Source organism: Podarcis melisellensis (genome assembly GCF_964234715.1).
Source record: "Podarcis melisellensis genome assembly, chromosome: 1".
NCBI classification, from domain to species: Eukaryota; Metazoa; Chordata; class Lepidosauria; order Squamata; family Lacertidae; genus Podarcis; species Podarcis melisellensis.
In genome coordinates, this window is record NC_138528.1 from 97,052,918 (window position 1) to 97,067,362 (window position 14,445).

The window sequence follows — 14,445 nt, forward strand, 5'->3', positions numbered from 1 at the left end:
AAATAATATTTTGCTCTCTCTCTCTCTCTCTTAAGTGTGCATGCTGCATACTGTCAGACAACAGGAGGAAACATTAAAGCAAAATGAATCAAAACATGGGGAACCAGCAGGTGGTCATAAGTGTTGGTATTGCTATTAGCAATCTGCCATTTATTTTCAACTGAAGCATTATGGTGGGGAGCCCTATAGATGCTCATTATTTCCTCCATGTAAGTACTTTATGCATGAAATGATAAGGTGATTACATCCCCCCCAACCCGTTCAACATGAAAAACTGCAAGTTTGTTTTACTTAATTTGACTTCTATACAGAAAGACAGAGACAGTGTTTGAGGATGAAAGAAATGTGCTTTTCCAATTTATACTTAGCCACCAAGAAGATTTCTGTCATACCATGAAAGCTGCAAGAGCAGGCACGCTTACCTGGGAGTAAGCTTCCTGAATATAGCATCACTATTTTTGGGGCACCTGGAGAAGGAACTGGCAAACCACTCCAGTATTTTGCCAAGAAAACACCATGGACATAAAAAAAGGAGAAGCTTTGAGAAGAAAGTGAGCGTTTCCAAGGCATGCACTAAGACGACTAAACAACAAAATTTGTGGGCAAATGTGCATATGATAAGCTGCATCCCCCACAGCAATGATAGTTTGTGTGTATAGGCTTTGTCATTTGCTCTGCAGATCTAACAAAGACTAAAAACGGTCTATTTAATTGTGTGCATTTGAAGGGCAGGGCAGGGGGAAGAGAAATTGAAAGACACAGCTTGGACTGAAGATTCCAGTGCAATCCTTTCTTAGGATTCCTTTTCTTGTGGGGGGGGGGGTTGTATTAAATTTGGAACAAATAATTCAGTATTATGAAATAAATCAGATATTTCTTGTTTTTACAATCATAGTTTGCGTACATTTCAAAGTTCATGCTCTCCATTCTGAAATGTGACTGGTGCTGACATAACGTTTAAGCAACAGCCTCTTTAACCAGGGATTGAATTTACCTGGCCAGCTACACATATATCTGTAATTAATCTACTGCTCTGTTAAAGTATGAGTTGTACTTTAAATAATGTTTTGGGTTAGTGGAGGATAAAGCTACCAGTGGCTGCTATTCCGGTTGGCTGTGCTCTGCCTCCATTGTTAGACACAGTATGTTTCTAAATACCAGCTTCTGAAAACTACAAGAGGGGAGAGAGCTCTTGTGCTTGGGTCCTGCTTGCATCCTTTCCATAGCCATCTGATTGGCTACAGTAAGAACAGGGTGCTGAACTAGATGGACCATTGGCCTGATCCAGCAGAATGTTATGACATTATTATGTTAGTGTGTGTGCGTTGTTGTTGTTTTTACCATAGTCTACCATAATTGCGGGACGTGGGTGGCGCTGTGGGTTAAACCACAGAGCCTAGGACTTGCCGATCAAAAGGTTGGCAGTTTGAATCCCCGCGACACGGTGAGCTCCCGTTGCTCGGTCCTTGCTCCTGCCAGCCTAGCAGTTTGAAAGCACGTCAAAGTGCAAGTAGATAAATAGGTACCACTCCAGCGGGAAGGTAAACGGCATTTCCATGCGCTGCTCTGGTTCGCCAGAAGTGGCTTAGTCATGCTGGCCACATGACCTGGAAGCCAATAAAGCGAGATGAGCGCCACAACCCCAGAGTCGGTCATGACTGGACCTAATGGTCAGGGGTCCCTTTACCTTTACTTTACCATAGTTGCATTGTAGCCTACCCTGGGATCATCACCAAATATGCAGATGGGAAAACTATAGTTTGGAGAAGCTATGGATTGAGATGAACATGGTTCCCACAAATCAATCCACTCTCCTCATTATTAGCATTTTCAAAGTCTGTGCTGTTTACCACATTTTCCAGTTACTTTAATTAATAGCGTGCTTCTTTTCCCAACTGAAAGCATACCATATTCTTCAGGCCAGGGGCAAAGGCAAGCAAACAGAAAACATAACTATGACCAAAGCGCGACAAGTACTTACGAATCTGGCACAGGAGACCCACCCATCCTGCCGCGCACTGGCAGACATTAGGTCCGATACATTCCCCACCATTTGAGCAGCTGGGCAAGCAAACAGCTGAACAGAAGAAAAAGGTGAAAAGAGGCAAATGAGATGATCTGCAGGATGCCCCCATTGTTCGTAAGTGAATGGCATGTGTTAGCTTCCCTCAATTATTTTCAAAATGGTCGAATCTCAAAAGAGCTTAATGAGCATTCTTCACGAGGCAATTAGCATTCTGAAATTTCCATGATTAGAAAGTTCTCCTTAATCTCTGTTAGTCTGACTGCTAGTTTCATCACGGATTTGTTCCAAAGGCAGATTCCCTGGCCATTAAAATTTCATTTCCTATTAGGGCCTGAAGCCTTAATTGATTGATTGGTGTGATTAGCTGAGTAATCCATTAATTTCAGACTAAACTTGTGGGTATTAAATGAGATTTTAACCAGATCAGTGCCCTTTAAAGGGTGCTGAGGGGCAGTATCTTTGCTGTAAACAATCTGCATGCATCAATCAGGCCAGCGCAATTGCATAGGATTTCCCAGTCAATATTCACGTAAGCAGTGCTGGTGATTATATGGAAACTTGCCTCTGTGCAACCAATGATTTTGCCCCTTATCTGGGCTGAGATATCATCAAGAATTCACTATCAGGCAAGTAGCCATGGCTGTACACAGGGTCCTATCCGCGATCTGCTTAAAGGCATGGGGCATAGGTCAGGGAAAAACTTGTGCAAGCAGATCCCACAGACCCAGCCTCATGAATGAGCTTGAATACGAAAAAGGACTCCTGGGTTGAGAGGAAGACAGAATGAATAGCATGCAGACCATGCCAAGGGGGGAGACCAGCCATAGTAGGAATTTATGAGTTTCTTGTAGTAGTAGCTGGTTGTTAATGTGCTTCACATTTTAACTATATTATTTAGTTACGTTTTTGCATCACCTTTCAATGTAGCTTTCTAAACTGATACACAAAAAAACTAGAAATCAACTGATCAATAATACAGTTTATATAATGAAACAACACAAATGCTTGCAATATAAAATAGCTAGCAACCATTAACTATAAGCTGCCCTGCATTTAAACATACTATCACCTACTTGCTGGGTGCTTCTTCTCCTGGAACTGTGTGGTGTGGTGGCTTTGGCCTCAAGTCTGAAGAGATGCTGCCTTCCCTTGACTGTCTTATGTGGGACGTCTGAGCCCCATCCCCTTCAATATTCAACAAAGACCAAGTATAGGCTTGCCTCTTGAGGTGCTACCTTGATCTTGGACTACGGGTGATAACCAATGAAGTAATACTCAGAGCATAGAAATCAATTAGCTTAAGTTGAGGAAGGGGCATAGGTCAATGGTAGAGCATCTTCTCTTTATATAGAAGGTCCCAGACACAATGCTTGGCATCTCTAAGTAGAGCTTGGAGAGAGCTCTGAAACCTAGAGAGCCACTGCCAGTCATAGCTGTCAACTTTTCCCTTTTCTTGAGAGGAATCCTGTTTGGAATAAGGGAATTTCCCTTTAAAAAGGGGAAATGTTGACAGCTATGCTGCCAGTCACAGACCCTCCAAGTGTCCCTATTTTCCAGGGATAGTCCCAGATTTACAGAAGCCATCCTGGTTTCTGATTTGATCCCACTTTTCCTTAGACGTCCCTATTTTCATTGGAGAAATTTTGGAGGGTATGTCCCCATTTTCAATGGAGAAATGTTGGAGGGTATAGAATTATCCGACCCCCAAGCCATCTGAAGGCAGCCCTGTATGGGGAAATTTTATAATGTTTAATGTTTTATTATGTTTCCATATATGTTGGAAGTGGTTGGGGCAACCCAGAGTGGTTGGGGCAACCACAGAGTGGTTGGGGCAACCACAGAGTGGCTGGGGCAACCCAGTCAGATGAGCAGGGTTTAAGTAGTAAAATTATTATTATGAAATAGGACATCCCTGTTTTCCTTGATAAAATGTTGGAGGGGATGCAGTCAGTGTAGAAAATACTGAGTTAGATGAGCCAGTGGTCTGACTTGGGTTGTCAGATCCCTATGTTCTTCATAAATTACTTAAATCCTAGGTTGCTTGATTCCATTGTGTCTACTCTGAGTACAGCTAACATTGGATAACACCCTATGTTTTTGAGTGATGAGGTTACTAACTGGCTGTCCGGGGCACAGTTAATATTTGAGAACCTCAGGAATAGCAGGTGTTGTGCCTTAGCAATAATGATAGAATGAAATCCAGTGCTGAATCTTGAAATGTTTTATCAGCAAGACAGATACGATGTGTCAAGCCAGTATATTAATAAGTCTTCTGTACAGTTTGTTATCTTCATTTAAAATTTATTCAGCTTATCTGCCAGCATCATAATAATGAATAACCATGTAAGGGGGTGGAAGTTATTTCCCCAAACATTTTCAGAACAGATGACTTATTTGACTTATATTTTTTATGTAAACTGCAGTCAAATGTGGTTAGGCTTAACAGTGTAAATTATGCACTGAATGAATGTGCTTGTGATGACCTTGAGAATATATCGGCATAGAAAGGCTTTTACTACAGGCTTTAAATAGTTCTGGATTTGAAATATATGTCATTTCTCCATAAAATGTAACAAAATATGTGTGGCTGCTAAAACAGAAAATCAACACTTCACATTTAATACTACAAAAACTGAATTTCTGTAAAGAAAAATCTGCATAGCAGATAGACAGCTGCATAAGACAGGGGAAGGGTGTTTTTTTTTCTTTTTAATCTTTCTATTTGGAAGCATAAAATGTTTATATCAATTTGTATTGCCAATATATAAAACTGTTTTCTCCACAAAGTCCTGAAGCAGCAAAACTAGATCATTTGCTATATGGCATCCTAGCATTTAAAAGAGATTACAATTCATGCTGGCAGGCCTGAGTGATAAACAAATAGTGTCTTTTTGTATGGGAAGGAGCTCGACTCACGTTTACTGCAGCGCTTTCCTTTCCAGCCAGATGGGCAGTCGCAAATGTCGGGGCTGATGCATCTTCCTCCATTCATACACATAGGATCACAGACACCTGCAGTGTGGCATAGTTAAACAAGGGGAATGACTGAGGAATATTCAAGACTCCCCCTGCCCCAAAAAAGAAGTTTTGTTTCGGTTTTGTTGCAAGTTTTGTGATGGCAAAGTTTTGTGTAATTAAAGTAATTTGGAAGTGAAGAAGTCTTAAACTTTGGGATTTGAAAGCTTTAGTAAATCCTTCTAGAAATCTGCTGAGGTCCACTGCGTGCGAGAGACATTTCAAGGAGCCTTCAATAAGAGCTGCTTCGCCAGAGAAATGAGGGAGACATTAATTACAATGATTCTTGAAAAAGTAAACAAGAAATGTTCAGTGGCAGATGTAGGCAGACCAATACCACTTATTACTGCTGATGGCCAAATTCTTGTTAAAGCCATTCCCCTCCTGATTGGAAAACATATTCTCAGGCATTCATCTGGATCAGCAAGAGCTGGTGGAGAATTGATTAGTTTCACACAATTTCAGGAATGCGTTTGCATTTTATCCATCAAGGATAACAGACAAGATAAGGCTGGAATTGCCGGTGGCTAGAAGAAAGATAGGAAAAAATGGCTAAGCAAACACTACTTCAAACATTTATTTCAAAGTCCTTTGGCCCAAGTGGCTATCTCAAACATCTGCAGCCCAATGTACCAGGAACCAAATTACAAATGAGTAAACTGGAGAAAGCTACTTAGTGATAGACTTATCAGTTTGATCTTATCCTTGCTTACTCAGAAGAAGGTCCTAGTGACTGCAATGAGAGTCACTCTCAAATACATGTGCCCAGGACTCCAGCTGTACAGCACAATGCAATGCATGCTTGCTCAAAAGTAATTCCCATTGGATGACTCACAAGATTGAATCATTCGTTTCCGGTAGCAGAACTCTGCCTGGGACTCTGGAGTGCACCTGCCAGTCAAAATATTATTTTTTCTTATTTTCTGCATTTAGTAAGGAATGTGCTAAATGCACTCCTGATCTCATCCAGGAGTTTCATATTACAATTCATACAGATTGATATTCAGTTGCAGTCCATGGGTTGGCTTGGAGATGTTGTCTCCTGGCTGTTGCCCAGGAAAGTATAAAGACAAGGGAAGATTTCTTACTGTCCTTTGTTATTCAGTATTTACAGAGAGAGCCTATAGAACCCAGCCTCTTGGATAATGGCATTGTCCCGAGTGAATTTCCACCCCTCCGTCTCTCCCACTTCCTCGTTTGTCACTTCTACGGGAGCTGATAAGTGCCCTGTGTCTTCGAGCTCTTTGCTCTCCTACTTTCAAGGCTCGCCAGGTTCTGGGAGAGGGTGGGTCTGGAATGCTTTCTAATGACATGTCAGCCAGGTGTTGCTCTGGCTCTCCCATGATTTCCCAACTTGCCCTCTCATCTGCCTGTGAATCTATACTGTCTTCCTCCTCCTTCCTTGGAAGATTCAGGAGAAGGGGGGACAGTCTCCACCATTCCTCCTCTGCCCAGTCCCTGACAGATATGGAGACATGCTTCTGACATTGGTCTCACCATAGTTTACCTGGACGGGGCAGAGTGGTAGTGAGACGTTTGGCACTATATATTAGATCCACATTGGTGGATCCAATCTGGTACTCCCAGCAGTATGCTAACACAGCCCCAACCTCACCCCCACCCTGCCCCAGCCCACCCCCATCCAAATAGGCTGCAGTAATGCTGGTATCAGGAGAGAAGGTCTGTGGCTCCATCTCACTACATAGCCTCAGAATTTTTGGCCTTAGAATTTTGATCACAAACCATGACCCTCTATGCTTCATTACAGACTTCCAGCAGCCTAGAACTCAGCTAGATTGGTAAAGAAAAGGCATTTTATATGCACTGTATATGCATTATAACACTGTGGCACCAGGTGGCGCTGTGGAGTTCTGTTTTTGCCAATGCGATTTGTCATACGAAGTTTGCAACGCGTTTAACTGAAATGCTTCTTTGATGTTTCTACATCCAGCCTTACTCTGCACCCCAGATCTATCATAGTAGAATACCACCATACCAGTACATTTGAAAAATGAAAGTTAGCAACTCTTTTTCAGATATGGAGAGGAGGAGGGACAGATGGACTAAAGACTAGTACTCCAGAATCTAGCTTTGTAAGAGACAATGAGTTATTTTATCCTTCCCTAATAAAACAATAACAACAATCATAGTATACTTGGACTTTCAAAAAGCTTTTGACAAAGTATTTCACCAAAGACTCCTAAGTAAGCTTAGCAGTCAATGAATAAGAGGAGAGGTCCCTGGATCTGTTGAGTCCCTGTTCAATTACAGTGGTACCTCTGGTTAAGAACTTAATTCATTCCAGAGGTCCGTTCTTAACCTGAAAGTGTTCTTAACCTGAGGTACCACTTTAGCTAATGGGGCCTCCCGCTGCTGCCGCCGCATGATTTCTGTCCTCATCCTGAAGCAAAGTTCTTAACCCGAGGTACAATTTCTGGGTTAGCGAAGTCTGTAACCTGAATCGTCTGTAACCCGAGGTACCTCAGAATGAGAACAGAAATCACGCGGTGGAGGTGGCAGCAGGAGGCTCCATTAGCTAAAGTGGTACCTCAGGTTAAGAACAGTTTCAGGTTAAGAACGGATCTCCAGAATGAATTAAGTTCTTAACCCAGGGTACCACTTTACTAGAAGATTCTTGCTATGCAAAGTCAGTTTACAGTGAGCCATCAATGCAGTTAAATGCAGTATTTTCTCTTTGCTTCCTTTTGCTAACACCATTGCCTCATTCTCCCATTTCTTAATTTTCTTTAAATACAATTCCATTTTCAATACCCACAAGGCAGCCTTCAACATTTGTCGGTGATAACTAGCTCCAATCTAGATCCCACTTTAGGCCTCGGTGGAAAAACTCCAATTTTAAAATAGCAAACAAAATGTTACAGGCTCTCATTGGGAAACTAAATAAATTATCAGACATTGCAAACAAACTGAATTATCCTAATCCTCCCAGGAGCAAGCATGACTTTGAAAAAGATTCAGGATTTCTTTCCTGCAGAAATGCATCACATACTGACCCCACAGATCATGAAAATTCATTTTTCCCTTACCTACCAGAGGGGAAAATCTTATATAAAAGCAATCCATTGAGTAATTGCCACAGGAAATGGAGAGTTCCATTTTAATTTTTTTCCATTTTTTAAAATAATTTGTTGTTGATAATGAGGAAAAATAACTTTTAGCAGAAAAAAGAATTGCTAACTAGAAAAGTATTAAACAGAATAGGTGGTATAGACCTATAACGTTTCCAATAAATTGTTTTGTTTAATTTCTGCTTAAGAGCAAAAGCACAATTGTCAGAACTTCTTGGTACGTTGTTGTTAGGACTGAAACAAATGTCCAGGCTGAATTACTGCTTTCCAGGGGCTGAACTAATACCCCAATTCTCCCCTTTCTTTTTCCATGTTGATTCCTGTTGTCTCCTAATGTGTCACTTTTTGCTAGTGCTTTGGTGGCATAGTTTGGATCTTCCTGTTCCTGAGAATAGTGACATGGATAATCTTAGCCAAGTGGTAAACATGCTGCAACCACAATGCCATAAATTCAATCAGATTTGACAATAGCCACAATCACACCATACATTTAAAGCACTATGATACCACTTTGAACAGTCATGGCTTCCCCCAAATAATCGCGTAGTTTGTTAATTCCAAGAGTTCTGTTTGTAGAGGGGTTGATTATAAAACCACTCTGGGAATTATAGGTTTGTGGGGTTCACCTCTATCAAGACAGAGACAGGGAAAATGTGTCCTTGTTAATTCTCCTCAACCGCTCAGTGGTTTGTTTGTTTGTTTTGATACCATCAACCATGGTATCATTCTGGAGTGCCTGCGCTAGGGGTGGGTGTCACCGCTTTGCGGTGCTTCTGGTCCTACTTGGATGGTCATTTCCAGAGGGTGATGCTTGGGGAGTGCTCTTCAGCCTTGTGGAGCATTCAATGGTGGGGGGTGCCTCATAGTTCAATTTTATCCCCCTTGTGTTTAACATCTACATCAGGGGTGGCCAACTTCAAAGAGACTGCAATCTACTCACAGTTAAAAACTGGCAGTGATCTACCCCCTTTTCAGGGGTTCAGGTAAAGGTTGTTGAGCTTCTTTAGGGAGGAAGAAAGTGACACTGAGCTCTTTTTAGGAAGGAAAACCCTGTTTTTGGTGGTTCAGGTCAAAGTTGTTAAGCTTTTTTTAAGGGAGCCAAAGTTTTTTAGCTTCTTTGGGGGGAGTTACTGATCCACTGATGATCTATTGGTAGATCACGATCTACCTGTTGGACATGCCTGATCTACATGAAGCCTCTGAGTGGGGTCACCCAGAGTTTTCAAGTACAATGTCAGCAAAATGCTGATAGCACATAGCTCTACTTTTCCTTTACATCTGCAGCTGTGGCAGTGGATGTGCTGGACCATTTTCTTGCCCCAGTAATGGACTTCTGTCGGCTGTCATTTGTGGGTGGAAGGAGGAGTGCCTCCATCTAATCCATCCCCTGCCCTCAGTCCAGCATAAGGGATGTTTGGATTGGTCTGTTATTCACTGAAAATTCATAACTGATATCCACTTAGTACATTGAAATTGCCCATTCCAGATAAGGTGGATCATCATGTAGTATCTATCTAACTTTCTATGGTATTGAAGTAGGGATGCGGGTGGCGCTGTGGTCTAAACCACTGAGCCTCTTGGGCTTGCCGATTGGAAGGTCTGCAGTTCGGATCCGTGTGACAGGGTGAGCTCCTGTTGCTCGGTCCCAGCTTCTGTCAACCTAGCAGTTTAAAAGCACATCATTGCAAGTGGATAAATAGGTACCGCTGTGGCAGGAAGGTAAACAGCATTTTTATGTGCTCTGGCTTCCTTCACAGCTTCCCATTGCGCCAGAAGCAGTTTAGTCTTGCTGGCCGCATGACCTGGAAAGCTTTCTGTGGACAAACGGCGGCTCCCTCGGCCTGTAGCGAGATCATAGAATCATAGAATCACAGAGTTGGAAGAGACCACAAGGGCCATCGAGTCCAACCCCCTGCCAAGCAGGAAACACCATCAGAGCACTCCTGACATATGGTTGTCAAGCCTCTGCTTAAAGACCTCCAAAGAAGGAGACTCCACCACACTCCTTGGCAGCAAATTCCACTGTCAAACAGCTCTTACTGTCAGGAAGTTCTTCCTAATGTTTAGGTGGAATCTTCTTTCTTGTAGTTTGGATCCATTGCTCCATGTCTGCTTCTCTGGAGCAGCAGAAAACAACCTTTCTCCCTCCTCTATGTGACATCCTTTTATATATTTGAACATGGCTATCATATCATGATGATATGAGCGCCACAACCCTATAGTCACCTTTGACTGGACTTAACTATCCGGGGTCCTTTACCTTACCTTTTACCTATGGTATTAATGTCTGTTAGGTTGGCAATGGCAATGCAAGTTTTGCCATTTGATCTAACTGGCACTGGAAATAGGTAGACAAAGAACTGAACACCATTAATGCTGAGTTTTACATAGTATGCTAAGAATGTCGTGATTCATCTCTCTTGCATACTGCAGCATCTCATATCTTTTAATAAGATTACCCTTTCCATTAGACCATAATTTAGCACAAAGGGACAGGGTTTTTCACTTTAATACCTCTCATTTTAGCTATAAGAAACAAAATGAGGAATCCTATGTAGGGAGAATATTAACTCAGTTTCTTGGTGTCAGTTACAAGCCCTTTCCCTTTGTCTGGACTCTTTCAGAAGAACTGAAAGTCCATGTACCTAACTAACCTTTCCTGAAACTATAATTTAGATTCTGTTTAGCCCCAGGACAATAATTACCTGTCATCACATAGCCTGAGCAATACTGGAGATAAGGGGAGAACAGGACTATGCTGCAGTGCTGACTAGGAAGATACAGTTTTAGAAACATTGGATTTCTTTGCCCCGAGAGGCTGGTAAATTGACCTCAACAATCTATCCCACCTCAGTGAAAGGCAAGAGAGTACCTCCTAGCGATATGTTCTTAACCAGCCAAACAATCAAATGTATCAGATACAGCTGCTAGGTGGTAATGCCAAAAAATAATGATAAATGATTGAATAGTAGGATAGGACAGCATGTATTCTTGATGCATTTTCAAGGGGAAAGTGTTATAAACTGCAATGGTCAGATTAGGTGAGCAGAGAATCATATGAAAAATACATCATTAGTAAAGGGTTCCATAGCTAAGGTACATACCTTTTTCAACATAGCTTATTTAGTTTATATTAAATATGACCAGCCGTTAACCATAACTGGTGAAAATAATATACCATTCTTTGATATCATTTATCAGAAGATGTGTTACTAAAGTGATTGAGGTACATTGTATAAAAGAAAGAGAGGTACCAGAATTCTTAACTAACAGCCGATTGACACCTCCCCCAAGGACCTCATGCAGTATGTGAACAGATATTAAGAATGTTCAAAACTACAAACCCCACAAAATTGTGAGACAAGTCATTCAGTGGTTTTGTGGTGCATTATTATATGTGGGTTGTTGTTTTTTAAGGCTAATGAGTTCACTACTTTTTTAGGCTTCAATGTTGGCTTTTTCAAGATTCCACCATACCCTTCATTGAGGGATTATTTTTTTCAAAGTGCAAAAAACCTGTCTTCAGGTATCAGCCAAAATGATGCACAACAAAGGGGACTCTTAACAGTATCCAGCTGTACTCTCCACATCCTCTAAGTCAGGCGCCGGGAAACTATGGCCCTCCAGATATTGCTGGAGAACTGCCCCCATAATCTCTATTTGCCACACTGGCTGGGGCTCATGAGAATTGGGTCCAACAACACAGGAAGGGCCATGGCTTCCTCATTTCTGACCTAAGAAATTTTGCCATCAAAGTGTTTTCCCATACCATATTACTTAGAGTGACAGTGGCAGCAGAATCACTAAAACCTCATCCTCAAAGGAGGACAATCTCTCATTCAGATGCAGAATTAATTGCCCAATTGTTTCCCCTGCATGCACCATGGAGGCTTATTCCCATCTACACCCTGTAGTGTGAATGGGCATTCCATCAGGCGTCCTGTGGATAGGTACCTCTGTCAAGCTTTCAATGTACATCGAGTTACATCAAGGTGTCCAGGTAGATTGGCTGCAGATAAATGTCTGCTCATGAGGAAATGAATCTTCTAAAGCTGGTAACATCTGGTCAGGAGGAAATATAGATAGACTAATATATCATTGTGATGGAATCTTCTAGAACAGGCATAGGCAAACTCGGTCCTCTAGATGTTTTGGGACTACAACTTCCACCATCCCTAGCTAACAGGACCAGTGGTCAGGGATGATGGGAATTGTAGCCTCAGAACATCTGGAGGGTTGAGTTTGCATACTCCAGCTTCTATGAATTAATATCAACTTTAGAGGTCTAGCTTTTGGTGCCACCTAAAGTATCCACTGAATGAGCAAAAGAGACACAGCTTTTTCTGTAGTGGTACCACAGCTCCGGAGAGCTCTTCCTATCCAAAATTGCTTTTTTCTATTAGAGATTTTCAGCTCATTTTTAATGTATAACAACTTTCAGTTCGATTGTTGCTAGGTTTTTTTTTTATATATGTGAAACATCATTTAGCCTCACTACTGTTAGTTTTCTACTGCTGATTATATTATGTTTTAATAATCTGTGTTGTCTGAACATTAATGGCTATGTTGTAATCGTTCTTATGGATTGTTGCTGTGGTTGATGATAGGGATGATGATAAGCGTTTAGTTCTTGGCTTGTGTCTAACACCCTTACTCAATATTCAGCACCAAACATTCAATGAATGTCACACAGTAAAGATGAGTACACAGTTGTTACAGGAAAGTACTGATATCAGTGCTTCTACAAATTATTTTCAAGATTTGTCACCAATACCATCGGGGCCAGTTGCAGAGATTTTGCTGCAGAATAGTGCTTCCCCCATTCCATGTAGAAAAGCTGAGCAGAGTGACATTTGGGTAGAGTCCTTCACCACATGCAAGGTCAGCAATCTGGTTTAGGGATTGCAGAACAGGCTGCATGACAAAATGACAGCGTGGACTCTACACTACTAAGCATCTGCCACCAGAGGCAGCCTCATCACTTTGCTGAATGGTAGGGATGGCCCTGAATAGCACATTAGACAAGAGTCGTCAATAACAAATATGTTCAGAAAGGCATGGTTTTCCTGCTACTTTCCAATGAATATTATCACTCAGAGGCACAAGTACAGTTTCAATGCCATACTGAAGTTAGATCTAAGCTAGGCACAGGATCAGACAACAGTTGAAGCTTCAGAACAACCTTCATCACAAAAGGAAGATTAAACACATGCCAGTAGCAGGCTGAGGAACCAACATCTATGGACCGAGTTCTCATATAGCTGAGCTAATCCCGTTATGAGAGAATGGCTGATAATCCCAATAGGACCAACATCATCTACCGGGACCCAAGCAACTCCTGATGATGGCCCTGGGTAGTCATGTGAAGCTAGCAGCCACATTGCACTGGATCGATGCTATGATCTAGTTGAGATGCCTGCAGTGCAGGGGGTGGGACCAGTTGACCCTCAAAGTACCTTGCAACTCTACAAGTCTATGCTGGATACACTAGGAAATGTGGGGAATTTAAAATAGTGAGCACTAATGTAGGATGGGGCTCACCTTGCAAAACTTCCCCTCATACGTTTCTCTGAATCCCAACCAGAAATTACCAATTTTCCTCCAACTAGCTTACTTTAGATGGAGTGATTTGTGAAACTAGTTACTCACATCCTTAATGTATTAACATATTAAGGGTGTTAAAAAAAACACCCTTCTCTGATATTTCTGCAGATAATTCTTCATTAAAAATTATTCAACAACCATATTTGCAAAAGAAGACATTCAATTTTGGAGGGGTTTATTTTAATTAAAAAATATAAATTTCAAAAGGTTGTATGGTTATTACTTCACGTCTCAGCATATTATGGGTTGTCATACTCAGAGCAGACCCCTTAAAATAAGTGGACTGAAGTTAGTCATACATCCATTCATTTCAGTAGGCCTACTCTGACGTATAACTAAGCTGGAAAGAAGTCTTTGAATGGTTAGAATCATTGAATCATAAAACTGTAAAGTTGAAAGGGACCATGAGGGCATCTAGTCCAACCCCCTGCAATACAGGAATCTTTTACCCAATGTGGGGCTTGAACCCATGACTCTGAGATTAAGAGTCTCACACTCGACTGACTGAGCTAGCAAGTCATGGGTTCCTAACTGAAAAGTACAGAGCTATGTCATAATTGTGCATTACTTCGACTTAAGAAATGTCTGTTTAGCTTATGCCAGTCTTTATTTTTTAAAATCCAAGACTTTATAAGAAGGATAAGCGTTGTAAAGCCTATATGCCATGTTTCTCCAACCTACGCCAAACGTATTGTGTATGTTTCCCTCTTT

At 41.5% G+C, this 14,445-nt stretch overlaps 1 protein-coding gene across 1 annotated transcript in view; it reads right to left on the bottom strand.

Annotated features, from left to right (window-relative positions):
* Nucleotides 1–14,445, bottom strand: part of LOC309379298 (von Willebrand factor D and EGF domain-containing protein-like) — a 195,746-nt gene that overhangs the window by 14,163 nt on the left and 167,138 nt on the right. Inside the window, exons 27-28 of the mRNA XM_081928384.1 lie at nucleotides 4,943–5,038; nucleotides 1,982–2,077 (exon numbers count right to left, since the gene is read on the bottom strand). Of these exons, the coding sequence (XP_081784510.1) occupies nucleotides 1,982–2,077; nucleotides 4,943–5,038 (192 nt within the window). The remainder of the gene's footprint in view (nucleotides 1–1,981; nucleotides 2,078–4,942; nucleotides 5,039–14,445) is intronic.